We start from the raw sequence: 27,799 nt of genomic DNA, 5'->3' as shown, positions 1-27,799 counted from the left end.
GATATTTCTAAAAACACGACTTTATTTATTACATTATTCGTTATTAGTCAACACCTCTTTTAACACCCGAACGGGATCGAGGGCGGTGAACTTCCTCGTCTGCCCCAGGAGTTCTAAGAACCCCTCCGAGTTCAAAAACTCGTGCGACAACACGGCCATATTAAAGTCCGGATTGCGGCAGTCCTCGAACACTTTGACGGCCTTCTCCCAGTAGCTGAGATCCCCGTAGTGCTTCACCCGCGAATGCCACGGCAGGGCGGCCTGGATCACCGTGATCACCGGTTCGACCGTCAAAAAGAAAATGATCTCGGTCATGCCGCAGTCGGTTGACACGTTATCCGGATACTCTTGGTACAGTCGCACCGTATTCTTCTGATCCTCCTCGGATCCGTTTTGTTCCGGCTCGTTTAGTTCCTCGTTGCTCGCGGTCGATTCGACTTTAAAGGCTGAATCCTCGAGACTGTCCTCCTTGAGGTCCTCGATCACGACGTCCTCGGTTATATGCACCACGTGATCCACCAGTTTGCAGACTTCCTCGTAGGCGGCCTTGTAGTGGTCCTCCCATTCCTCGTTGCGTCTCCTCACATCCTCCTCGTGCTCCCGCACCCTTTTCACGTACTCCTCTTTGAACATGCCGCCGACGTCCTCGTCCCAGCATATGACTTTGCCCACGGAGAGTTCCAATGCCTTGGCGAATCCCTCCACAGGAGATGACTCTTTGCAGAAGTCCAATAGTAAAGCGGTGTAGTTTAGGCCACGGTTTTTGATGTAGTACATCTTGTAGAGGAGCCGCTTGATGTCCATCACCTAAAAAATTAGTGTCTAGCGGTTTCGGCCGTAGGCCATCACCAGGTAGAAAGACCGGCTCGAAGGACCAAATGTTTTTCGCGAATATCTCCTAAAGTATTGAAGATAGATATAGAGTGTTTGGTATTAATAGAATCACGAACGAAGGCTCTATTGACTTATGCAAATGAGAATTATATTCCAGGAACTTGAAAATAAAATATTTTTTTTATTGTTTCGATTTTTAACTGATTGAATAGAGAATTTTCTGGTGAATAAAATGAGCCCAAACACTATATAGTTATCTTCAATAGTTTCGAAGATATGACGATTACAGTGCAAAATCCGGCTTGAAGGACCAAATGTTTTTCGCGAATATCTCCTGAACTATTGGAGATAACTATAGGGTGTTTGGTATTAATGGAATTGGAAAAGAAAGCTCTATGGAGCTATGCAAATAAAAATTATTTTCCAAGCACTTAATAAAAAATTATTTTTTTAATTATCGGGATTTTAAACCAGTTGGATAGAGAATTTTATACTGATTGAAATGAGCCCAAACACCTTAGGGTTACCTTAAACAGTTTCCAAGATATAAGGACTTAAAGTGCAAAATCCGGCTCGAAGGACCAAATGTTTTTCGCGAATATCTCCTTAAGTATTGAAGATAGATATAGAGTGTTTGGTATTAATAGAATCGCGAACGAAGGCTCTATTGACTTATGCAAATGAGAATTATATTCCAGGAACTTGAAAATAATTTTTTTTTATTGTTTAGATTTTTAACTGGTTGAATAGAGAATTTTCTGCTGAATAAAATGAGCCCAAACACTATATAGTTATCTTCAATAGTTTCCAAGATATGAAGATTACAGTGCAAAATCCGGCTCGAAGGACCAAATGTTTTTCGCGAATATCTCCTTAACTATTGGAGATAACTATAGGGTGTTTGGTATTAATGGAATCGGAAAAGAAAGCTCTATGGAGCTATGCAAATAAAAATGATTTTCCAAGCACTTAATAAAAAATTATTTTTTTAATTATCGGGATTTTAAACCAGTTGGATAGAGAATTTTATACTGATTAAAATGAGCCCAAACACCTTAGGGTTACCTTGAACAGTTTCCAAGATATAAGGACTTAAAGTGCAAAATCCGGCTCGAAGGACCAAATGATTTTCGCGAATATCTCCTAAAGTATTGAAGATAGATATAGAGTGTTTGCTATTAATAGAATCGCGAACGAAGGCTCTATTGACTTATGCAAATGAGAATTATATTCCAGGAACTTGAAAATAATTTTTTTTTATTGTTTAGATTTTTAACTGGTTGAATAGAGAATTTTCTGCTGAATAAAATGAGCCCAAACACTATATAGTTATCTTCAATAGTTTCCAAGATATGAAGATTACAGTGCAAAATCCGGCTCGAAGGACCAAATGTTTTTCGCGAATATCTCCTTAACTATTGGAGATAACTATAGGGTGTTTGGTATTAATGGAATCGGAAAAGAAAGCTCTATGGAGCTATGCAAATAAAAATGATTTTCCAAGCACTTAATAAAAAATTATTTTTTTAATTATCGGGATTTTAAACCAGTTGGATAGAGAATTTTATACTGATTAAAATGAGCCCAAACACCTTAGGGTTATCTTGAACAGTTTTCAAGATATAAGGACTCAAAGTGCAAAATCCGGCTCGAAGGACCAAATGTTTTTCGCGAATATCTCCTAAAGTATTGAAGATAGATATAGAGTGTTTGCTATTAATAGAATCGCGAACGAAGGCTCTATTGACTTATGCAAATGAGAATTATATTCCAGGAACTTGAAAATAAAATATTTTTTTTATTGTTTCGATTTTTAACTGGTTGAATAGAGAATTTTCTGGTGAATAAAATGAGCCCAAACACTATATAGTTATCTTCAATAGTTTCGAAGATATGACGATTACAGTGCAAAATCCGGCTTGAAGGACCAAATGTTTTTCGCGAATATCTCTTGAACTATTGGAGATAACTATAGGGTGTTTGGTATTAATGGAATCGGAAAAGAAAGCTCTATAGACCTATGCAAATAAAAATTATTTTCCAAGCACTTAATAAAAAATTATTTTTTTAATTATCGGGATTTTAAACTAGTTGGATAGAGAATTTTATACTGATTAAAATGAGCCCAAACACCTTAGGGTTACCTTGAACAGTTTCCAAGATATAAGGACTTAAAGTGCAAAATCCGGCTCGAAGGACCAAATGTTTTTCGCGAATATCTCTAAAAGTATTGAAGATTGATATAGAGTGTTTGGTATTAATAGAATCGCGAACGAAGGCTCTATTGACTTATGCAAATGAGAATTATATTCCAGGAACTTGAAAATAAAATATTTTTTTTTATTGTTTAGATTTTTAACTGATTGATTAGAGAATTTTCTGCTGAATAAAATGAGCCCAAATACTATATAGTTATCTTCAATAGTTTCCAAGATATGACGATTACGGTGCAAAATCCGGCTCGAAGGACCAAATGTTTTTCGCGAATATCTCCTGAACTATTGGAGAGAACTATAGGGTGTTTGGTATTAATGGAATCGGAAAAGAAAGCTCTATGGAGCTATGCAAATAAAAATTATTTTCCAAGCACTTAAAAAAAAACCTTAGGGTTACCTTGAACAGTTTCCAAGATATAAGGACTTAAAGTGCAAAATCTGGCTCGAAGGACCAAATGTTTTTCGCGAATATCTCCTGAACTATTGGAGATAACTATAGGGTGTTTGGTATCGTTGAAATCGGAAAAAAAAGCTCCATAAACCTGATTTTTCATAAAAATTGAAATTACAGCTTAAAGTTGCTTACGCGCACATTATCGCCTCTGGGGTTTTTGGAATTTTTTAAATTTTATACAGGGGCAGTAATACAGGTGGTGCTTGTCCAAATGGACACCCTGTATATTCAAAATTCAATACCTTATGAGAATCCTCCTCCGGGAACTCGTATTCGAACCAGAACTTGACGGTGAAAAACTGATAGTCTTGGACCAGTTCGGTCGCGTCCGGATCGCACTGCCTCAAGTCGCGCCTTAGCAAAAACAGTTCGCGTTCGGTCGGATAGTCGACGCGCAAATTTAAAACGATAAAGTCTTTCCAGTAAACGTACTCGAGGTCGTCGTACAGGGCGGCAACGACTTCGGTCAACTGCGCCTGCGACTTCACTTTCCTCCACATTTCCGGCGAGATCCAGTCGTCGTTGTCCGGCCGCACCCACAAAATGTCCTGTAGGACGAACATGAAAGTCGTCTTGGGCATATACCCGGAGGGACTCAGGTCCAGGAAAATGTCCGCGAGTTTCGAGAGTTGCGTGACGGTAAACGCGCCGGCCTCCACCACTTCTTGGGGCAAATCGGGCACGATCGGGGGGTCTTCGAACAGGTTCACCTCGGGGTTGATCGTGAACTCGTCGCCGACGAACAGTAACTCTTTCTTTATCGGTGTTTCGTTCTCGACCGCCTGTCGGAACACTCGGCAGGCGTTCTCCACGTTTTTCATCTCTTGCTCGTATTTGCCGCGGATGTCTTTGAGGATGTCGTGGAAGGCCTTCTGGAGGGACTCCAGTACCTCCCTGATCGACTCGAGGGCGTTCACTCTGATCAGTTCCATGCGCAGGTTGTTTCTTAGGCTTAGACTCTTTAGGAGGCACTCCCACTCTTGGATCAGCTTGTCGACGGTTTCCTTGGCGGCCGCCTCGTCTGTGGTCTTTTTAGAATCTGAAAATTGCGCTTTTTGGTAAAACGGTTGGAAATATTCAAATTTCGAGTTCGCCAATCGATTTTTGAGTAAAAATTAGCCTGAAAAGAGGTGCCACTCGATAAGGTTATTCTGAGTTTTATGAATTAATTCAAGAGCCTAGAATGAAAGTCTAATTAATTAATTATTTCTTAGCATTAATAGGCTTTGCAAAAAATGACTAGTTAACCTAAATGCTTTAATTTAGGAAGAAGCATGGAACAAGTTTTTAATTAATTCAAGAGTCTGGAATAAAAGTCTAATTAATTAAAAGGATCCTTTAAGTTAACTTGATTGCCCGAAGTAAGTTCTAAATTTCCTGGAATAAGCAAGTAATTTAATTAAAGTTTGAATACCCTGGCACAAAATTATTAATTAATTAATTAATTAATAGGACCTAAAATAAATGACTAATTAACTTAAGAGGCTGAAATAAATGTCTAATTAATTAAAAGGATCCTCTAAGTTAACTTAATATCTAAAAGTAATTACATACTAAATTTCTTGGAATAAGTGTGTAATTTAATTAAAGTTTGAATAACCTGACACAAAATTATTAATAATTAACTTAAGAAGCTGAAGTAAAAGTCTAATTAATTAAAAGGATCCTCTAAGTTAACTTAATATCTAAAAGTAATTACATACCAAATGTGTTGGAATAAGTGAATAATTTAATTAAAGTTTGAATACCCTGGCACAAAATTATTAATTAATTAATTAATTAAAATAAATTAATAATTAACTTAAGAGGCTGAAATAAATGTCTAATTAATTAAAAGAATCCTCTAAGTTAACGTAAATATCTAAAAGTAATTACATACTAAATTTCCTGGAATAAGTGAATAATTTAATTTAAGTTTGAATACCCTGACACAAAATTATTAATTAATTAATTAATTAAAATAAATTAATAATTAACTTAAGAGGCTGAAATAAAAGTCTAATTAATTAAAAGGATCCTCTAAGTTAACTTAATATCTAAAAGTAATTACATACTAAATTTCCTGGAATAAGTGAATAATTTAATTAAAGTTTGAATACCATGACACAAAATTATTAATTAATTAATTAATTAAAATAAATTAATAATTAAGTTAAGAGGCTGAAATAAAAGTCTAATTAATTAAAAGGATCCTCTAAGTTAACTTAATATCTAAAAGTAATTACATACTAAATTTCCTGGAATAAGTGAATAATTTAATTAAAGTTTGAATACCCTGACACAAAATTATTAATTAATTAATTAAAATAAATTAATAATTAACTTAAGAGGCTGAAAAAAATGTCTAATTAATTAAATGGATCCTCTAAGTTAACTTAATATCTAAAAGTAATTACATACCAAATTTCCTGGAATAAGTGAATAATTTAATTAAAGTTTGAATACCCTGACACAAAATTATTAATTAATTAATTAATTAAAATAAATTAATATTTAACTTAAGAGGCTGAAATAAAAGTCTAATTAATTAAATGGATCCTCTAAGTTAACTTAATATCTAAAAGTAATTACATACTAAATTTCCTGAAATAAGTGAATAATTTAATTAAAGTTTGAATACCCTGACACAAAATTATTAATTAATTAATTAAAATAAATTAATAATTAACTTAAGAGGCTGAAAAAAATGTCTAATTAATTAAATGGATCCTCTAAGTTAACTTAATATCTAAAAGTAATTACATACCAAATTTCCTGGAATAAGTGAATAATTTAATTAAAGTTTGAATACCCTGACACAAAATTATTAATTAATTAATTAATTAAAATAAATTAATATTTAACTTAAGAGGCTGAAATAAAAGTCTAATTAATTAAATGGATCCTCTAAGTTAACTTAATATCTAAAAGTAATTACATACTAAATTTCCTGAAATAAGTGAATAATTTAATTAAAGTTTGAATACCCTGACACAAAATTATTAATTAATTAATTAAAATAAATTAATAATTAACTTAAGAGGCTGAAAAAAATGTCTAATTAATTAAATGGATCCTCTAAGTTAACTTAATATCTAAAAGTAATTACATACCAAATTTCCTGGAATAAGTGAATAATTTAATTAAAGTTTGAATACCCTGACACAAAATTATTAATTAATTAATTAATTAAAATAAATTAATATTTAACTTAAGAGGCTGAAATAAAAGTCTAATTAATTAAATGGATCCTCTAAGTTAACTTAATATCTAAAAGTAATTACATACTAAATTTCCTGAAATAAGTGAATAATTTAATTAAAGTTTGAATACCCTGACACAAAATTATTAATTAATTAATTAATAGGCCTTGGAATAAATTACTAAAAGCCTGGATTAAGTTCTAAATTAATTGAAGAGCCTGGAATAAAAGTCTAATTAATTAATTATTTCTTCGTATTAATAGGCTTTGAAAAAAATGACTAGTTAACCTAAATGCATTAACTTAGGAAGAACATGGAAGAAGTTTTTAATTAATTCAAGAGCCTGGAATAAAAGTCTAATTAATTAATTATTTCTTCGTATTAATGGGCGTTGAAATAAATGACTAGTTAACCTAAATGCTTTAATTTAGGAAGAAGCATTGAACAAGTTTTTAATTAATTTAAGAGTCTGGAATAAAAGTGTAATTAATTAAAAGGATCCTTTAAGTTAACGTAAATATCTAAAAGTAATTACATACTAAATTTCCTGGAATAAGTGAGTAATTTAATTAAAGTTTGAATACATTGACACAAAATTATTAATTAACTAATAGGTCTTAAAATAAATGACTAATTAATTTAAATGCTTGAATTTTCCAGTCCATCATAATTCTGTAATTAACTTAAGAGCCTGGAATAAAAGTTTAATTAATTAAAAAGATCTTCTAAGTTAACTTGAATATCTAAAAATAAGTTTTAAATTTCCTGGAATAAGTTCGTAATTAATTAGTGATTTAGTTAAAGTTTTAATAACCTTAAACAAAAAATATTAATTAATTAATAGACCTTAAAATAAATGACTAATTAACATAAATGCTTTGATTTTAAAATCTCTCATAATTATGTAATTAACTTAAGAGCCTGGAATAAAATTCTAATTAATTAAAATGATCCTCTTAGTTAACTCAAATATCTAAAAGTAAGTTCTAAATTTCCTGGAATAACTAAATAATTAATTAGCGATTTCGTTAAAGTTTAAAGAACCTTAAACAAAAACATTAATTAATTAATTAATTAAAAGGCCTTAAAATAAATAACTAATTAACTTAAGAGACTGAAATAAAAGTCTAATTAATAAAAAAGATCCTCTAAGTTAAATTAAATATTTAAAAGTAATTACATACTAAATTTCCCGGAATTAGTGAGTAAATTAATTAAAGTTTGAATACCCTGACACAAAATTATTAATTAATTAATAGGACTTAAAATAAATTTCTAATTAACTTAAATGCTTAAATTTTAAACTCCATTATAATTCTGTAATTAACTTAAGAGCCTGGAATAAAAGTCTAATTAATTAAAAGGATCCTCTAAGTTAACTTAAACATCTAGGAGTAAGTTCTAAGTTTCCTGGAATAAGTGAGTAATTAATTAGTGATTTATTTAAAGTTTGAATACCCTGACACAAAATTATTAATTAATTAATAGGCCCTGGAATAAATGACTAAAAGCCTGGATTAAGTTCTTAATTAATTGAAGAGCCTGGAATAAACGTCTAATTAATTAATTATTTCTTCTTATTAATAGGCTTTGAAATAAATGACTAGTTAACCTAAATGCCTTAATTTAGGAAGAAGCATTGAACAAGTTTTTAATTAATTTAAGAGCCTGGAATAAAAGTGTAATTAATTAAAAGGATCCTTTAAGTTAACTTGATTGCCCGAAGTAAGTTCTAAATTTTCTGGAATATGTGAGTAAAAGCCTGGATTAAGTTCTTAATTAATTGAAGAGCCTGGATAAAAAGTCTAATTAATTAAATTGCTGGAAAATAAGTTCTAATTTTATGGACGAAGTGACTAATTAATTAGTGATTTATTTAAAGTTTGAATACCCTGACACAAAATTATTAATTAATTAATAGGTCTTAAAATTAATGACTAATTAACTTAAATGCTTGAATTTTCCAGTCCATTATAACTCTGTAATTAACTTAAAAGCCTGGAATAAAAGTCTAATTAATTAAAAGGATCCTCGTAAGTTAACTTAAATATCTAAAATTAATTACATCTTAAATTTCCCGGAATAAGTGAGTAATTTAATTAAAGTTTAAATACCCTGATACAAAATTATTAATTAATTAATTAATTAATATAAATTAATAATTAACTTAAGAGGCTCAAAATAAATGTCTAATTAATTAAAAGGATCCTCTAAGTTAACGTAAATATTTAAAAGTAATTACATACCAAATTTCTTGGAATAAGTGAATAATTTAATTAAAGTTTGAATACCCTAACACCAAATTATTAATTTATTAATTAATTAATAGGCCTTGGAATGAATGACTAAAAGCCTGAATTAAGTTCTTAATTAATTGAAGAGCCTGGAATTAAAGTCTGATTAATTAAAATCATCTTCTAAGTTAACTTAAGCGCCTGAAAATAAGTTATAATTTTACGGAATAAGTGACTAATTAATTAGTTATTTATTCCAAGTTTGAAAGGCCCGTAATGAATTCATTAATAAGCCTCGAAATAAGTGACTAATTACGTGCTTCAGGAATTAGTCCGGGTTCTTAAGTGATTCAAGGAGTATTTCTAATTAATTCCAGAAACTTAAAATAATGAGAGACTCCTCAGCTAATTATAGACTTCTTCCAGGCACCTAAGCTCTTTTTTTTTTGGACAGTAGGCAGTTGAAACTTCCTTTCAGATATTTTCTGGATCAAAACAATTCGACCAATTCTCGACATAATTCTGTAATTTTGGATATACTTCATTTTAAAGTGGTAGGTACGTAACGTATTACCTGTGAACGGCCCTTTAGCTTTAGACTTAATAACGTACACGTAGCTTAAGCTGAAGCAAATGACAGTCCGTCATGTCAATGTCTTAGGCCGAATCCGCATTGATGCGTAATTACGGATCCGTTGGGACCGCGTGATTGTTATTAGCCAATAACAGACCCGATGTTGGGTCTCTTATTGGTTTAGTATCATAAATTGTGTTTTAAGTATGAGATATACTTTAATAAAAAAAAATAAATAAACTATAGTTTTTCTGACATGAACCCACTTTACAGGCTTGAATGTGAAGGAAGAATTTCCGAAATCTCTTGATTTACTTGTCATGTCAAGGTCTCGTTGAGAATATGGAGGACCTCTTTTGAAAAAGAAGGAGATAGAGGGAGCCTACTTACTATACTATACTCAAAGAGAGGTGTCACCCGACTAAGTGGTCAATATTCTTACCCTTGGAAGCTTTGGACCTGGGACTGCTCGCCTTACTCTTCGGTTTTTGGTTATTGCCCACTTTGGCCCTCTCCACTTGAGCGTTGTTGAACGCGAGGACCTTCTTGAGGTACGCCTGACATTTCTGAAAGAGAACGGAGAACATGTCCTCGAAATAACTCAGATCCACCGGGGCGTCGAGTTGCGTGAACATCCCGTTTATAAGGTCGGCATCTGCGAACGAGAACAAAACTGAAGATGTCAGTTAAATCGAAACGGGTATTTTAAAATACCGAGCTCGCGTATTTTGTACATCTGTTCGCGCTTAAATAAATCCTCTTGTTCCGGTGCTACGTTCAAAACTTTGCAGTAATACAAAATGGTGAAATCCATGACTTGGGCGCATATGTCGTTCTGGCACTGCATGAGGTTTATGTAATTGTTGATCAGCTCGATCAGTTGACGCACCGGCCAGTTCAGGTTTATTATGTGCAAACGGACGTTTTCCGACTCCATCATTTTGATGTCGCACACTTCCGCCATTTTCTCTTTAAAATCTTCGATCCTGGAAGAGATTTTTTGTGTTTAGAAGGGCTCGTAGAAAACATGCAAATTAGAGGGTCCCATCTTCTCTTTTGATATCTCGGAAGGAAGCTTCTATGCAGCCCGCAGGGATGGTCTCAGACGATGAATCTGATTTTCAGTCACAACCAGAATTAGCGAAGACTCATAGGAAGAAGACGACCAGTGATACGATAGATGCATTGGAAGAGAAGTTTGAGGGATCTCAAGAAATTCTGCAGGCAATACTAGAAATAGTTTCTGGCAACAGGTCTGAAGAGAGTTATGTGGAGGAAAGGGAAGAAGTTCTTTCGAACTCCTCTATGGATAATGATGAGGATTTGGATGAAGAAAAAGCTGATGGGAGTGTGACCTCAGTTTGATCTTCCAGGATGGAAAAGTTTGTTTTGATTTTGCTCCAGCAACAAAGGAACAGGAACCAAGTATTCCAGAACCAGAAACAGCTATTAAAGCCCATGGCTTAGAATGTCAAAGATTGGAATAAGATACGATATGCAGAGGTTCAGAAGAGATTACACGCATCGCCAGTTTTTTCCCAGTTATTACTGAATCATAGTTTAATTTCACAAAGTACTCCCTATTCAGATTTTCTAGCGAAGACCGACTCTACATTCGGCACTTTATCTCATGCTTTGCTTAAACAACGTCAAACTTTTCAAAAAGAGATATATACAGTCGCGAATAACTTCTAACCCAAAACAGCCTTACATGGGTATTTGACTAAATGCTTGTCCTCGAGCAAAGTGCAAAAGTGAAAGTGCAAAACGAAAAGTATTTTATAACTTTTTTCGAAAAACGAATAATAAAGGAGTTATTGGCGTTTTTTGACTTTTAGTCCAAGAGTGCCTGAAAAAAGTGAAAATTCTAAAAATTGTCCAAATCAAAAAATTTTTTTTGCTATATGTTAAGGTCAAAGAAATAATGAAAAAAGTCTTATAACAAAAGTCTCCATTTTCCATAGGAAAGTCAGGAAAAATTAAAAAGTGTCATTGCCATAAGGCCCTGGACTAATCCTTGAAAATTCGCAAAATATAAGATTTAATTTTTTTATAAAAAATCTATAGGTCCAATGAAAATATAGTTTAATTAAAAGTTGCTTGGAATAATTACAGCTGTCCTGGGAAAAAGAAATTTTGATTCTATTGTCCATACAGTGGGAGAAAATGCCAAAAAACTTAAAATCAAAAAAAGTCAATTTCCCCAAAATCTATGGGAAATTTTGTGATTTTTATTTTTGTTATAGATACTCTGTTTAAGGGCAAAACGAAAAGTATTTTATAACTTTTTTCGAAAAATGACTAATAAAGAAGTTATTAGCGTTTTTTGACTTTTAGTCCAAGAGTAAAAAAAGTGAAAATTCTAAAAATTGGCCTAATCAAAAAATTCTTTTTGCTCTATGTTAAGGTTAAAGAAATAATGAAAAAAGTCTTATAACAAAAGTCTCTATTTCCCATAGGAGAGCCAGGAAAAATTAAAAAGTGTAATTGTGCACTATACCCTTGAAAATTAAAAAAAAAATTACATTTAATTTTTTTATAAAAAATCTATAGGTCCAATGAAAATATAGTCTTATTAAAAGTTGCTTGGAATAATTACAGCTATCCTGGAAAAAAAAAATTTTCATTCTATTGTCCATACAGTGGGAGAAAATGCCAAAAAACTTAAAATCAAAAAAAGTCAATTTCCCCAAAATCTATGGGAAATTTTGTGATTTTTATTTTTGTTATAGATACTCTGTTTAAGGGCAAAACGAAAAGTATTTTATAACTTTTTTCGAAAAATGACTAATAAAGAAGTTATTAGCGTTTTTTGACTTTTAGTCCAAGAGTAAAAAAAGTGAAAATTCTAAAAATTGGCCTAATCAAAAAATTCTTTTTGCTCTATGTTAAGGTTAAAGAAATAATGAAAAAAGTCTTATAACAAAAGTCTCTATTTCCCATAGGAGAGCCAGGAAAAATTAAAAAGTGTAATTGTGCACTATACCCTTGAAAATTAAAAAAAAATTACATTTAATTTTTTTATAAAAAATCTATAGGTCCAATGAAAATATAGTCTTATTAAAAGTTGCTTGGAATAATTACAGCTATCCTGGAAAAAAAAAATTTTGATTCTATTGTCCATACAGTGGGAGAAAATGCCAAAAAACTAAAAATCAAAAAAAATCAATTTCCCCAAAATCTATAGAAAATTTCGTGATTTTTATTTTTGTTATAGATACTCTGTTTAAGGGCAAAACGAAAACTATTTTATAACTTTTTCCAAAAAACGGATAATAAAGTAGTTATTGGCGTTTTTTGACTTTTAGTCCAAGAGTGCCTGAAAAAAGTGAAAATTCTAAAAATTGTCCAAATCAAAAAATTCTTTTTGCTATATGTTAAGGTCAAAAAAATAATGAAAAAAGTCTTATAACAAAAGTCTCCATTTCCCATAGGAAAGCCAGGAAAAATTAAAAAGTGTCATTGTCGTAAGGCCCTGGACTATAGACTTAAAAATTTTTTAAAAATCACATTTAATTTTTTTATAAAAAATCTATAGGTCCAATGAAAATATAGTCTTATTAAAAGTTGCTTGGAATAATTACAGCTATCCTGGAAAAAAGAAATTTTCATTCTATTGTCCATACAGTGGGAGAAAATGCCAAAAAACTAAAAATCAAAAAAAATCAATTTCCCCAAAATCTATAGAAAATTTCGTGATTTTTATTTTTGTTATAGATACTCTGTTTAAGGGCAAAACGAAAACTATTTTATAACTTTTTCCAAAAAACGGATAATAAAGTAGTTATTGGCGTTTTTTGACTTTTAGTCCAAGAGTGCCTGAAAAAAGTGAAAATTCTAAAAATTGTCCAAATCAAAAAATTCTTTTTGCTATATGTTAAGGTCAAAAAAATAATGAAAAAAGTCTTATAACAAAAGTCTCCATTTCCCATAGGAAAGCCAGGAAAAATTAAAAAGTGTCATTGTCGTAAGGCCCTGGACTATAGACTTAAAAATTTTTTAAAAATCACATTTAATTTTTTTATAAAAAATCTATAGGTCCAATGAAAATATAGTTTAATTAAAAGTTGCTTGGAATAATTACAGCTATCCTGGAAAAAAAAATTTTGATTCTATTGTCCATACAGTGGGAGAAAAAGCCAAAAAACTAAAAACCAAAAAAACTCAATTTCTTTAAAATCTATGGGAAATTTTGTATTTTTTATTTTCGTTATAGATACTCTATTTAAGTGCAAAACGAAAAGTATTTTATAACTTTTTTCGAAAAACGAATAATAAAGGAGTTATTGGCGTTTTTTGACTTTTAGTCCAAGAGTGCCTGAAAAAAGTGAAAATTCTAAAAATTGGCCAAATCAAAAAATTCTTTTTGCTATATGTTAAGGTCAAAGAAATAATGAAAAAAGTCTTATAACAAAAGTTTCCATTTCCCATAGGAAAGCCAGGAAAAATTAAAAAGTGCAATTACTAAAATACACCCCTGAAATTTTCCAAAAAATCCTATACAGTCGCGAATAACTTCTAACCCTAGACACACGAACCCAAAACAGCCTTACATGGGTATTTGGCTAAATGCTTGTCCTCGAGGGACGTTTTTCCACTCAAATCCATCCTCAGGAAGTCGCTTATATAACTGTGAAATGTTCTAAAAAAGTGAAATCCAAATTCAAATGTTGCCGTAACTTTGAAGGGCCATAGCTCGGAACCTATAAGACGTACGGCTTTTAAGGTGGTACCAAACGATTCAGAATCCTCCAAATATTTTACTAAACCTTAAACAATTGAAAGTTATTAGTTAAAAACTACCGAAAGAACAAGTCGCTCCATCTTATATAGGTTTAGGAAAAGTCGTTGACCCTTTTAACACCTCACACTGTGCGTGACAAATTGAACTCTTCTTACCGGGACCGTTTAAATTCAAATTTTGACACCTGATTTAATAGCGAAGGCCCCTTAAGAAGCCGGGTCTCAGGTGCGGCTTTACCGAGAAAAAACAGGTAAAGAATCTTAGGGTAGCATAAAAAAATTAACGTTCTCCTTGCTAAATGATGTCTGATTAAACAATATGTTAATTGAATGCACTCTAGAGTGTTCCGGCCATGAATATTGATCGCAAAAGTGATTTCCCCCAATTTGACCATAACCCGGAAAATGTGAAAAATTATATTAAATACTTTTCCTCCCTTGTGTCCGAAATATTCGTCACATAAAAATCCACTCATAACATGCCAAACTTGAATTAAAAAAAAAAAATTTTTTTTTTACTCTACTAATAAATTTCAAAATATAAAAAAAAAATTGAAGACCAGTTCGGACGTTCCGCCATTATGACACTCGGTCATATATGTCCATCCTCGTCTCGCGCATAGCAAAAGAGAAACGGCGCGGTGGCCAATGGAGGGTCGACGCGTGCCAACTGTTCCCGAATCGCGGCCTTCGATGATTAATGACACTATTTTAGGAAATTCAAAAAGTGCCTTAAAATTTTTTGAGAAAATTGTTGGTATTTATAGCAAAGGGTTCGTACTTGCCGTATATGTCAATAACAATCGACTAAAAGCCTTTTTTATAGCATAAAACAACGTTTAAAAATGGGTAAAATTCGGTATAAATTGTTTTAACCTTCTCGGTTTCTTTCAAGCATTTCTTGTATGTTCCAGGAATTTGAGGTTATTTCTTTCCAGTTTTCTAGAAATATTCCTGCTCTTCTTGTTCCAGGAATTTTTCTCTTATTTTCCTGTAGTTCCTGGACTTCTAAAGGCACTTTCTGTATATGCCAAGGAATTATCGAAATTATTGATTTATAGACTAGTCTGAAGACTATTTTAGTCTTTTTTGAAAAAATCACTAAAATCCGTTAACTAGAAGTCAAGATATTGGAATTCTTAGTCCAGGAGTGCCTGTAAGGAGAAAAATAATTTGTCTCTTATTGGCAAGTGAATGTCTCGAATTTTAGTAGTCCAAATTTCGAAATTCTTGATTTATAGACTAGTCTGAAGACTATTTTAGTCTTTTTTGAAAAAATCACTAAAATCCGTTAACTAGAAGTCAAGATATTAGAATTCTTAGTCCAGGAGTGCCTGTAAGGAGGAAAATAATTTGTCTCTTATTGGCAAGTGAATGTTTCGAATTCTAGTAGTCCAAATTTCGAAATTTTTGATTTATAGACTAGTCTAAAGACTATTTTAGTCTTTTTTGAAAAAATCACTTAAATCCGTTAAATAGAAGTCAAGATATTGGAATTCTTAGTCCAGGAGTGCCTGTAAGGAGGAAAATAATTTGTCTTTTATTGGCAAGTGAATATCTCGAGTTCTAGTCGTCCAAATTTCGAAATTATTGATTTATAGACTAGTCTGAAGACTATTTTAGTCTTTTTTGAAAAAATCACTTAAATCCGTTAACTAGAAGTCAAGATATTGGAATTCTTAGTGCAGGAGTGCCTGTAAGGAGGAAAATAATTTGTCTCTTATTGGCAAGTGAATATCTCGAGTTATATTAGTCCAAATTTCGAAATTATTGATTTATAGACTAGTCTGAAGACTATTTTAGTCTTTTTTGAAAAAATCACTAAAATCCGTTAACTAGAAGTCAAGATATTGGAATTCTTAGTCCAGGAGTGCCTGTAAGGAGAAAAATAATTTGTCTCTTATTGGCAAGTGAATTTTAGTAGTCCAAATTTCGAAATTCTTGATTTATAGACTAGTCTGAAGACTATTTTAGTCTTTTTTGAAAAAATCACTTAAATCCGTTAACTAGAAGTCAAGATATTGGAATTCTTAGTCCAGGAGTGCCTGTAAGGAGAAAAATAATTTGTCTCTTATTGGCAAGTGAATTTTAGTAGTCCAAATTTCGAAATTCTTGATTTATAGACTAGTCTGAAGACTATTTTAGTCTTTTTTGAAAAAATCACTAAAATCCGTTAAATAGAAGTTAAGATATTGGAATTCTTAGTCCAGGAGTGCCTGTAAGGAGGAAAATAATTTGTCTCTTATTGGCAAGTGAATTTTAGTAGTCCAAATTTCGAAATTCTTGATTTATAGACTTAGCATTTGACACATTCACATTTGAACTTTGGGGTACATTAGAGGTTAGGTTATTTGTCAATATACTAAAGCTGAATTTACGGATTACCTTTTTATGTTTCATTTTGCTGACCTAAATTAGTTGCGGTTAGTATTAAATCAGCACGCTACTAAGTCTGTTTAATATTGTAATTTTTGAAAAAAAATCAAAGGTTTATTCCCATTTTCCATAAACCGAGGTAAGACATACCTTGGTGACAATGAACAATCAATTTACTTACCTACAATGCATCTCGGCCTTAAACTCGTCGTCCTTCCTAAAATCCATATCGAACGAGTTGAAGGCCTTTTGGAACTTGGCCAAGTAAAACCCCTTAAGATCGGGACGAACGATGATTTTCGACATGACACTTTTGATTTCGTTGCAATAAGGCATCACCGCCCCCATATTCAGACGATTAAGGAACAGGATCTGGCTGATCTCGTGGATGAACGTCTCTTCGGCGGTCTCCCATAGGGTCGCAAGGACATTCTACAAAAGACCTTCAATTGTATGAATCTCACCTCCCAACTCAAGGGAGCTTTTACCAGAAACTCCTCCGGGAGTTCGACTTCGTTGTACTTCCATCCCGGTTGACCGACCGCGGGCAACGTGAACGTATTGGAGGCCCGTTGGTCAGCTGCCGTTTCCAATTCGCCCTCCTCGTCCTCGTCCTCTGTGGGCACCTGCACCGCCTTATTCTCGTACACTATAATGACGTTCGCTTTGCCTTTTTTGTCTTTTTTCGGTGCCGGAGGCGCGTCATCTTGAGAGGGCCCCTTGACCCTCGGGGGTTTCACTTTGTTCCCCTTCTTGGTCGCTTTCACTCCCTTGGCGGGGCCGGACTTGTCCACACCGACCCCCTCCCCGAAAAGCTCCAGGGACGACTTCAGGGGCAAACTGAAATCCCCCAGGATCAACTTGCCCAGGTGCTTAATAGTCGCTTGATCAAACTCTTTGTAGTAGAATGAGTAGTTCGCCCCCGCATTGGAGTAGAACTTATCCAAAGGGTCTGGTTCGTCTCCGAGCTCCTCGTAGGTGGGAGGCAGTACCGGGTCACCCACCTGGTCGTCCGGTAGTTTTTGAAGTTTTATGTAAGCGGTCAGATAAGTGTCGTAGACTTTCGTCGGTTCCACTTTGATCGGGTTCGGTAGCATCCTGGATACGTTCTTGGACACCATCTCGTTGTACAAGCTGCAGTCTTCGATGCCTTTCAGGCGGTCCAGGAAGTCGGTCAGACTTTTCCCGGTGTCGATGGTGTTACGGACCGAAGTGTCCAGGATACTCGCGCCCGTGAACGTCTCCTCCAAGATCGAGGCTTGTTGGATGTTAGTCGGATAGTTCACCAACACCCATCCTTGGATGTCGCTGAGGGATTTCAGGTATTCCACGAACATGTCGATGATCAGGAAATCGCCCAGGGGTTGGCCCTCGTCCAGGAGCTCCTGCGCGGTTTTACCTAGCAGGGCCGGCAGGCTGTAGGGGATTTCTTCGCAAGGGTACCGCAGTGGGGTTTGCACCGATTTGTTGTTCATTGGCTTAAGCGGGTCCATTATGATCGAGTCGTCTTCCTCCAGTTTTTTGCGCTTTTTGTTCGGTCGCTCGCCTTTCTTCGGTTTCTGTGCGGTTTTCTCTTTTTTCGGTTTCGCCTAAATTGGGAAAATTTCTAGTTAACTTAAAGGAATGTGTTTTAAACTATTGACATTCAATTAACTTAATCCTGATCGAGTGGCATCCCTTTTCTCGCCTATTATGCCTCAAAAACAAGAACTTTTCATGTCAATTTTGCCACAAAAACCCGATTGATCCTTCAATTGTCGCGTGTTACAGGTTTAATCTCCAACAGATATATTAATTTTTTTTACCAAGATAAAGTAAATCTCAACCATAGTTTCATAAAATAATTTATTTAAAAATCATACATAAATATACATACTACACAGATATGATATACCGTTAAGATGGTCCCTCCTAACATACCCGATCTGAAAAGCAAGGAAAACCATTATTGGATGAGGAAAGTAAATAATAATATGGGATATTGTTTCATTGTTTTGTTGATTGAATAGAATTACGAACTGCCATTGATTTTGCATTGATTTTACCTTGCAGGTCAATTTGGCCTATTTTAGATTTTAATGAATACTGAGCACTTATTAACTAATTGTTTATTTTGTTCAAATCATAAGGATCAATAGTGATAAGAATGTTAATGTCAATCTGGTCTGTCAGTTTTTTTTTTGTAAATCATTGTTGCTAAACCATGGCCTCAAGTTATAGATTGCTCCATAGTTGCAAATTACTTAAACCAATGTTGGTACCAGATAGTACCCAGTAGTTAAACCTAGCATATCAACACCTAGGTACTTGACAGATAAATGCATTCCTTAAAATCTGGGGGAAACTAACAATCCCATTTTTAAAAGATTCATTCTTTATCTGGTTCTAGAGTATGACAGATAGTTTCGCTTAATGCGGATGTGAAAAGGTAGACCCTATCTTAGCCTAATTTTTTTTGTAGTTACTAGTATGTGCTAGGATAGCTTAATTGCTGATTTTCTAAGTAGGCCTAAGAGTTTATAGGGCTCCTTGTTTTTGTTGTGTTAAATAAACCCCGGAAAAGGCCACATTCCATCTTCGGTAAGTTAGCACATGTTACATGCCTAAGTCATTTTTTTCATCTAATTAATTTCTTATTTGCATGTTTTTCGGTTTAACTCAAAAGAACATCAATGCATCCAACTTTTTAGAGAGCAATTTTATAAAATTTAACTTACTTACCCACACAAAAATGCCATAAAATTGACAGCCATGTCGAACCTCATGTGTGGTCCCCATTTTTAGGCCTTCCTGTACCTTCTGCTTATCCTCTGCTTCTGCTTTTGCTGCATTTTTATTGTTACTGCTTCCACCTCACTTGCTACTCCACGTGTTACCACATCAAGTCGCTTGGGAACCTGCATTCCACCCAATCGGCTACACCTAATACCGATTGCCTTCCACTACCTGCTAGACATTCTGGAACCATCCTAACTGGTCGATCTGCTGCTGCCTCTTTTGACCCAAACGTATAGCTGCCAACAAAGGAGCCCCATTCAGATCAGGTGGGCCCTGCTACCAGTCGGAGAGACTCAGAATTTCAGGTAGTCCCTTTTCTTTTTGGCTCGGTTTCTTCAAGTATTGATTTATCGGCTCGTTGCAATTTATAGATTATTTTTTTTTTCGAATTAATATGTAGAAATAATCACAGATTTTAAATTCAATTTAGTAAAATTGTTTATATAACCACCATCACTGATTTGATTTGAAATTGGGAACTGAGTATATACGTATATGCGAGGTATCGTCAGATGTACAATTGAATAAGTATTAAGTGCTAAATTATACTTTATTTTCTTTCTCATAATTTTAAATTTCATAATTATAACTTAAGTATTAAACCATTAATATCTTGTCTTGTCTTGTCTTGTTGACTTGATGGCTCTGCTGCAAGGCAATTGCCAGCCCGATTTGTGTGAGATCCTACTTTATCTGGCTCTGGACCATGTAGGAGTCTCAGGATACTTTGCTGCACTGTAACTCTTTGATAAGAAAATACAACTTATGATTGGGCCTCTAGGCGTATTCTGTTTCTATCTAAGGCTGTAAAACAGGAGGAATATTAGTGATACAACAGAGGGAATATATGACCACACCAATGCACTAAAACAAGCAATTAAGGCAGGATTATAGGACAATTCAAGGTTATTGGAAAGTTGAGCTTTAGATTTTAATCTGGTTAATGTTTATGAATCGCATGATTATCTCTATTGTTTCATCGTCCGGAGCAGATAAGATGTCAGTCATAGATAATGGTGATACTCCTCTCTTTAATACAAAGATCTTATATAGGTCAAAATTAATAACGCGATTAATTGGGCACTCAAAGAAAATATGGTCCAAGTCGTCCCATAAACCACAATCACACAAAGGGTTATCTTTTATGTTAATTCGATAAAGGTGGGAGTTAGTCAAGCAATGTCCTGTACGCATTCTAATAATTGTTGTGATATGTCTTCTGTCTTTATAGTTTAAGTTAGCAAACCATTTTTTGTTGGTAAATGTGGGTTGTACCCTAGCATATCTGCGATGATGGTTTAACACTAAAATTTTCCACTTGTCCCTAAATGTATTTATTATTTCCTGCTTTAAAATGTTGAATATATCCTGAATATCATAGAGCATTCTTCTAGGGATGTTTAAATCAGTTCCCACTTTGGCCAGAATATCTGCCTGATCATTGCCTGGTATATCTGAATGACCTGGGATCCAAGACAGTCTAATATCATAGCCATTGTTGTTAGTCATGGCAATTAATCTTTTAGTTTTAAGAACCCAATATTCAGAGTTTGCTGTAAAAAAAGAGCCACTGAGCTTTGTAATTGCACCTTTTGAGTCTGAAAATATTATTGCTCTCTTGATTTGTTGCTTGATAGCGGTTTCTACAGCATCATGAATAGCAATTATTTCGGCCTTATAAATATTAAGGTTATCCGGCAAACGTGACGAGAATCTATAGTTCAAGGATGGGATAGATATGCCAAATCCCACCCTGTTGCCCTTTTTTGAAGCATCAGAATAAATAAATGTATAGCGGATTTTTAAGTTGTTGGTTTCGTCTATAAATTTATTTCCTGTCATGATATCTCCCTGTTTTAAGTTACATTTTATAATTTTTAGAGACCCACTTAGAATGTTTAAGGGGATTTCGTAACATGGAAATTTTTCTCCTCTATAGAGTAAGGTTATGTATGGTCTGTAGCTTTGAAATGCAGTCACTAGATATGGAGTTTTATTGTTATTCCAAAACTCAGGTCTATGTATTATTTTAGATCTAATATTATTTATGATTTGAATAATAGGGTGATTTGTAATTAATAAAAATTTCGAAATTAGTTTGAAAGCCAGTAGTTTTCTTCTGTATTCTAGGTCTATCATAGATGCTTCCGCTAACAATGCCACTCTGGGCGTAGAGCGCATACATCCCATACATATGCGTAAGCCCTCATAAAACACCACGTCCAATCCATTCAGAGCCGTTCCTGCACATGGTTTAAAAAATATCGAACCGAAATCTAGATGAGATTGTACCAAAGCAAAAAAGGCAGTCAAGAGGGTGTTTGGGTCTGCACCCCACCATACTCTACACAATGCTCTTAGGACGTTCAGTGACTTTTTTGCTTTATTTTTAATTTTTAAGATGTGAGGTGGCCACTTTAGATTCTCTTGCAATACTATTCCCAAATATTTGACTTTTTGTTTAAAGGGGATAACTGAATTATTAATTTGTATGGGAGGTGGGGTGACACTTTTTCTCCCTCTAGTGAACCACATTGCTTCACACTTATTAATCGATAAGGATAGGTTGTTTTCCCGGAGATATAAATCTATGCGTTCCAGGGCAATGTTAATTTTATTCATCATTGTAGCTACGTTTTTGCCCTTGATTATTACTGTCAAGTCATCGGCATATCCTATTACAAATGCATCCCCCAGGTTTAAGTCAAAAATGTTTTTTATATAAATATTAAATAGGATGGTACTCAAAGGGGAGCCTTGTGGAAGACCCAAGAATGACCCATTATTGCTCCTACAATACAGAAGTCGGTGTGTAAAAAGTTTGTAGATTACATTACACATATGACTGGGCACTTCCATGTTTTGTAGAGTATTATACATTTTATAGATGTTTACATTATCATATGCTGCCTTTATGTCTAAAAAGACTGCTATAACTGATTCAGAGGAAAGAAATGCATCATTAATATAAGATGTGATAAATGCAATATTGTCATATATGCCCTTTCCCTTACGGAAACCTGTCTGTCTATTTGAAAATTTCAGATCATGTTCCAGTTGCCAATCCAGACGATTCTTGAGCATAATTTCTAAAACTTTAGCACCACATGATGACTATACAATTGGTCTATAATTGTCAGGGTCCATTGGGTTTTTATTTGGTTTCAAAATACTAACAACATTGAATTTTTTCCAGGATATCGGTATTTCCCCTCCCATTAGGATTTTATTGTAGATATTTAAGAGAATTTGTTTAGCTTTAAAGGGCAGAAATTTGAACATTTGATAGGATACATCATCCATACCTGGTGCAGATGATTTCTTTTTATTTAAGGCCAGGTTTAACTCATTTAAGGAAAAAAGCAAGAAATTGTCATCTCCATTGGCCGGAACCAGATTGAAACTGGGGTCTATATTTATAACTGACATATTGTCTAAAATGGATTGCTTAAAATTATCTGAAATTACGTGATTAAATCTACTTATTTTAGAGTTGTTATTAAATTTTTTAATTTTGTTCCAAACATATGTGATACTCGAATTCCTATTTAAAGTGCCACAAAAAAGTTTGAATTTTTCTTTTTTTTTATGTTTTAGTTTTTTCCTAGTTATTGCAATTGTCTTTTTAGCCATAATATAGTTTTCTGTAGATGGGGCATTATTAAAATTTGTTATGGCATTTTTTCTTTCCCTAACCCAAGATGTACATTCATCATCCCACCATGGATTACCCCTCTTCATAGGTGTTCCAACCAATTTTATTGGAATTACTTGTTCAGAAACCTCAAAAATTATAGACATCAATTGGGCATAATCCAGATTATAATTAAGATCTGAGAGCTGTATTAAGAGTTTATCATGATAGGCTTCCCAATTTGCCCTTTTGAAGTTTCTGATATTATAAGGACTAGCAATATTATTATGTAAGTTAACATCACCGTTATCGTTAAGAATAACGCATATGGGAAAATGATCACTGTTACCACAGTCTTTAATAACATTCCATGTCGCTTGTGTAGTTAATTTTCCGCTTACCAAAGTTAAATCTACTGCACTTGGTGTTGCAAGGGCTAGTTGGAACAAAGTTGGTGAGCCATCATTCAAAATCACAAGTCCATTATCTTGAATAAAATCACTGATAATTCTACCACCTTTATTAGGTGTGGCTTTATCCCATAAGGGATGATGGGAGTTAAAATCCCCCATGATTATTATATTTTTAGCATTATAAGAAATCAATTTACTTAAAACTTCAATAGATATATTGTTATGTGAATTACAATAGAAGTTGACCACTTGTAAATTACCTATCTCTACTATTATATAGTGTGTGTTGTCTGATGAAAAAGTTTCGATTTCCTTAAAAATAAGATTTTTTTTAATACAGGTGACCACTCCCCCATAACCGTCATGTCTGTCCTGCCTGATTGTAGCATATGTATTTAGATTGAAGGTGTCGTTAGTTTTTAGCCATGATTCATTTATTAAAACAATATCGGGACTTTCTTTATGCACAAGGCTAATTAAATTGTCCCTATTGGAATTTAAACTTCTCAGATTCCAGCAGATAATTTTTAGTTTATTTCTATTTAACATAAGGGTGTGAAGCAAGGTAGAGTTTTAGGTTGAATCGGATTGAAAACTGGGATCAATATCCATGTCAAGGTTTTGGTTATACAATATACTTTGGATTAATCTTTTATTATGTTCTGAGGTGTTTAAGATTGCATTAATAATATGCCTGACATCATCAGGGTAAGGAGGTTCTTGTAAATTATAAGTGTGAACTGCACTAGTACTAGGCAATGATGTATTTAAATTATTTTCTGAAATTTGTGGAAAAATGGGCGCTCTAGTTTCTTTTTGAGGTCTTGAATTGGGAAACATTAAATGTTCATTATGTGTTTTTTTGTCATAACCCTTATGGATTATGCGTTTTTTCCTATTGTTTTCAGTGACAACTTGTTGAAAAGATCTTTTTATAGGTGCTGTTTTTGCATGTTGTGTGCGTCTCTGTGATGGTTGGATTGTATTTTCTGAAGGGTCTTGTCTGGTTATATTTTGTAAGCTTGGAAATTCTGTAGGACGATATATAAATTCATCTCTTGAGATGTAGTTTTTTTTAATGATTTCGCTACCATCATAAAAGGTAATATTTTCGAAAGCCATTAGTTCCTTAATATTTTTCTGTCTGGTGTATTCTGGACAGCTTTTGTCTGTTGACTTGTGTGGGTTTTTGCAATAGAAGCATTTAATTTCACAACAGGAGTGCTCCTCTTCATTGTTATTTTTTTCCTCTGCACATGTAAAACACCTCTCTTTGCCTTTGCAATTTGTACGAGTATGTCCATAGCGCAAACATCTAAAACACTGTGTCACTGGAGATATATATATGGATACTGGTCTTTCGAGCCTATATAAATTTATAGATTTAGGAAGACAAACACCCTTAAAAGTAAAGAGGACTGACCCAGTAGGTTCATATACGGTTTCTTTATCTTTAACAATTCTACGATTCAATCTCCTGACTTCAAGAATTTCAACTGCACTATTTGTTTTGCAGCACTCTAAGAGTTCTCCTTCCCCTATTTCTAAATCTATCTGCCTGACTAACCCTTTGCATGTCACAAAATTAAAAGGAATGAAAATTTTATACCCTTTATTGAGTAAAGTTTTATTTTTTACAAAGTTATTTGCTGCTTGATAATTAATGAATTCTACGGAAATTCTATTTAGGCCTTTGTTTTTAATTTTTTTTACATCATTAAGGTTCAGGTTAAAGATATCTCTAGCAATTTTTATGTTATTAAACTTGCCTATATTGAAGCCCACTTTTTCAGTGGATTCCAGATAAACTAAAAATGGACATTATGGAATCTTGAAGAATACCAGCATTACCTACAACACATTCCTCTGAACTTTTTACCTTAGGCAGGGGGGGCCGCCCCCCCCCCTGTATCGCTCATATTACTTTAACTGAAAGCAAGAATTTAAGACAAGCATGCACAAAATGAAAAAATTCTAGCCAAAAAGCAGATGATGTAAGCCAAAACAATGAAAAGCCAATACAACGTATAATAAGCTCAACTTACCGTTAAACAACGTACACACAAACAATAAGAGATTAGAGGGAAAGAGTTAAAAACACTGCCTCCAAAAATCAATGTAGCCTCTAACGCGAACGAAGCCCGAATTTCAAATGCAAAAAAAAAATCTCTCATCTAAACATTGAAAAAGTGAGGTTAGTTTTGACCATTACTGTCTTTGTATTTATTTTTTTGAATTGAGGTTATAGATTAAATTAGTTGTCAATTATGACATTGATTTATCTTTCAATACTAAAGCTGGGTTTAACAATATAAAGCTGCGTTTTCTTTGCGTGCCCTAATAAAGGCTAATAATCATAACCCTGGAACCCACATTTAGGCATTGTGCTAGAATCAGTGCAATACGCGGTACATTTACCTCTTTCCCACCAGTGACGCTCGTGGCACTCTCGTACTCCTGTTTGCTCTCGACCTTAAAAGCGTCCAAACAAAAATTGACCGCCTCCCTGAGATCGATGATCTCGATCCGTCGCTCCGACAGCAAACGCTTCAGGGCCTTCGTTACCGCGGGATCGTTAAGACCGTTGAGACACACCCGAACCGCCACCTCCGGCACATCCGGTTTCTCCCTCGAGGGCACCGTCGGGTACTTGGCCTGCAACGCCCTATGCACGATGTACCCCAACACGTTCAAACCCTGCTGGATCTGCTGGAAAACGTCGGCGCTACAGTCGACCTTCTGCGGGTCCCACGGCCACTCGAAGTTCAGATAACGATCGAACTCCTGCGAGTCCAACGCGTCCTGTCGCCTCGTCTCCCTGCTGATGATCTCCTCGATGTCGTCGTCCACGTTACGGATGATCTCGATCACCGGCTGACAGATGTCGAAGGCGCACTGTCCGCTCACGAATAAATTCCTGATCAGCTCCATCTCGCGCTTGTTCGGTTCGGTTCCGTAGCACGTTTTGTACTCGGAGATCTTCATCGCGATGTCCACGATGTCCCGTACCGCTTTCGAGCAAGTGTCCTCGTGTTTCTTCTTGGTCATCCGCTTACGTTCCTCCCAAAGTTTCCGGTGCAGTTGCAGCATCCGTTCCTGCTCCACGTAATACGTCAGCTTCTTCTCGTTCAGCTCTTTGTCTTTTAGCAGCATCGATTCCATGAAGCTCTTCTCTTTCATCTTGTTGAATATCTCGCCCTGTGTGAACTTATTATTCACCATGTGCTCCTTTTGCATCTTCACCTGCCCGATCTTCGTGATCAGCTCTTTTTCGTAGAGGGACTGTTTCATGAAGATGTTGGTCATCACGCGGGTTTCGGACATCGCCTTGCTGTCGTTGATCTTCCGGTCGAATTCGTTCATGATCTCTTGGTGCAGCTTGTACCTACGATGAGGCGCATAATTAAAGCGAGAAAACCAAGCAAAGTTGCTAAAGTAAATCCACTTTACCTTAGCAACCGATTTTCGTGCCGAGCCTTCTTCTTCACATGCAAGTTATCCATGATCTTGTTCACCTCCTTGGGGTCAGGCTCTATAGGAAGAAGCTCCTGCGCCTGCTTCTGCTCCAACAGCAACTGCTCGTAAGTTCTGGTATCCAAAGAGTCCAAGTCGTCCGGCTGATCCTCACAGACGACCATCTCGGACATCTGAGAGGGTCTGGTCGATAGGCCCCTCGATAACACGAAGCCGCTCTCGACGTTAATGTTGCGCTCATAATTGAACGATTTGCATTTGTTCTTTACGTTATGATAGTAGTCGTCGCGGGCGTCTCTGCATCGGTTCTGCACCGCCTCGATGCGGTCTTTGTACCAATGGAAGACGTCGCCCCCGCTGAGGAACGGCTGACACAAGTCCTGACGGTGCAGGTTGATCTTGTTCGGATCCTCGTCCTCGTAAACGGTTTTGATGTTGAAGCGATGCGCGGTGTTTTTCAGTTGGGAATTGATCTCGTTGTCGGTGAGGAAGTCCAGTTTCGTTTTGTCTTTTAGCTCGAGGAACACTTGGTAGAAGAGGTGCAACGAGGTGGTGCCCACCCCATGGACGATCTCGTACAAATCGTCCTCGTTCACGTTCAAATTGATGCGCTCCAGCCAGACGTTGATTAAATTGAAGTTGCTGTAGCAATCCATTACCGAGTCGCTCTCTTTTATCAGTTTTAGCTCGTGCTCGGTTATGATTTCGTAGCTCTGCAGGATTTCTGATAGTAAACGCCCGTTCGCGGTCTTTAGGGCAAAGGTTTCCGGCTTCATGTTCACCACCAGCCCCAAACGGTGTAAGATCCATTTCGATACTATGTCGCTCATTTTATTATCGTAAAAGAAGTTTCAATATTTCTGCGTGGGATGATTGACATTGGCATC

General features: G+C 34.7%; 1 protein-coding gene and 2 long non-coding RNA genes across 5 annotated transcripts; all 3 read right to left on the bottom strand.

The window, feature by feature from the left end:
• Nucleotides 1-4: 4 nt before the first annotated feature.
• LOC126746827 (sperm flagellar protein 2-like) lies at nucleotides 5-27,799 on the bottom strand. Its single transcript, XM_050455224.1, has 8 exons — nucleotides 26,889-27,799; nucleotides 25,857-26,823; nucleotides 17,102-18,202; nucleotides 16,795-17,045; nucleotides 10,209-10,480; nucleotides 9,937-10,149; nucleotides 3,747-4,543; nucleotides 5-807 (listed from the first exon to the last, which is right to left on the bottom strand). Exons 1-8 carry the CDS (start codon nucleotides 27,740-27,742, stop codon nucleotides 34-36), a joined length of 5,229 nt encoding a protein of 1,742 aa, XP_050311181.1. The 5' UTR covers nucleotides 27,743-27,799; the 3' UTR covers nucleotides 5-33.
• On the bottom strand, nucleotides 815-3,690 carry LOC126746828 (uncharacterized). Of its 3 annotated transcripts, none has more exons than XR_007663997.1 (4): nucleotides 3,448-3,690; nucleotides 2,853-2,978; nucleotides 1,804-2,311; nucleotides 815-1,264 (listed from the first exon to the last, which is right to left on the bottom strand). It is a non-coding gene; the product is annotated as an uncharacterized LOC126746828 (long non-coding RNA). The 3 variants fall into 3 exon arrangements; XR_007663999.1 differs by having other exon boundaries at nucleotides 815-1,361; nucleotides 1,900-2,311; nucleotides 3,448-3,688; XR_007663998.1 differs by lacking the exons at nucleotides 815-1,264; nucleotides 1,804-2,311 and adding an exon at nucleotides 1,373-1,773 and having other exon boundaries at nucleotides 3,448-3,610.
• LOC126746829 (uncharacterized) lies at nucleotides 18,442-25,632 on the bottom strand. The gene is made up of 3 exons (XR_007664000.1): nucleotides 25,484-25,632; nucleotides 19,335-20,195; nucleotides 18,442-18,538 (listed from the first exon to the last, which is right to left on the bottom strand). It is a non-coding gene; the product is annotated as an uncharacterized LOC126746829 (long non-coding RNA).

Source organism: Anthonomus grandis, chromosome 18 (genome assembly GCF_022605725.1).
Source record: "Anthonomus grandis grandis chromosome 18, icAntGran1.3, whole genome shotgun sequence".
NCBI classification, from domain to species: Eukaryota; Metazoa; Arthropoda; class Insecta; order Coleoptera; family Curculionidae; genus Anthonomus; species Anthonomus grandis.
The sequence above is the reverse complement of the archived record's forward strand: the minus strand, read 5'-3'. Positions and strand labels throughout refer to the sequence as shown.

Excerpts from the sequence above, each read along its gene's own strand:
- LOC126746827 (XM_050455224.1), bottom strand. The coding sequence starts at position 27,742 with ATGAGCGACATAGTATCGAAATGGATCTTACACCGTTTGGGGCTGGTG. Across the intron at positions 10,150-10,208 it reads GTACAAAATACGCGAGCTCG|ATGCCGACCTTATAAACGGG; the intron begins GTATTTTAAAAT and ends TCTCGTTCGCAG. Across the intron at positions 4,544-9,936 it reads CAGGTCCAAAGCTTCCAAGG|ATTCTAAAAAGACCACAGAC; the intron begins GTAAGAATATTG and ends CGCAATTTTCAG.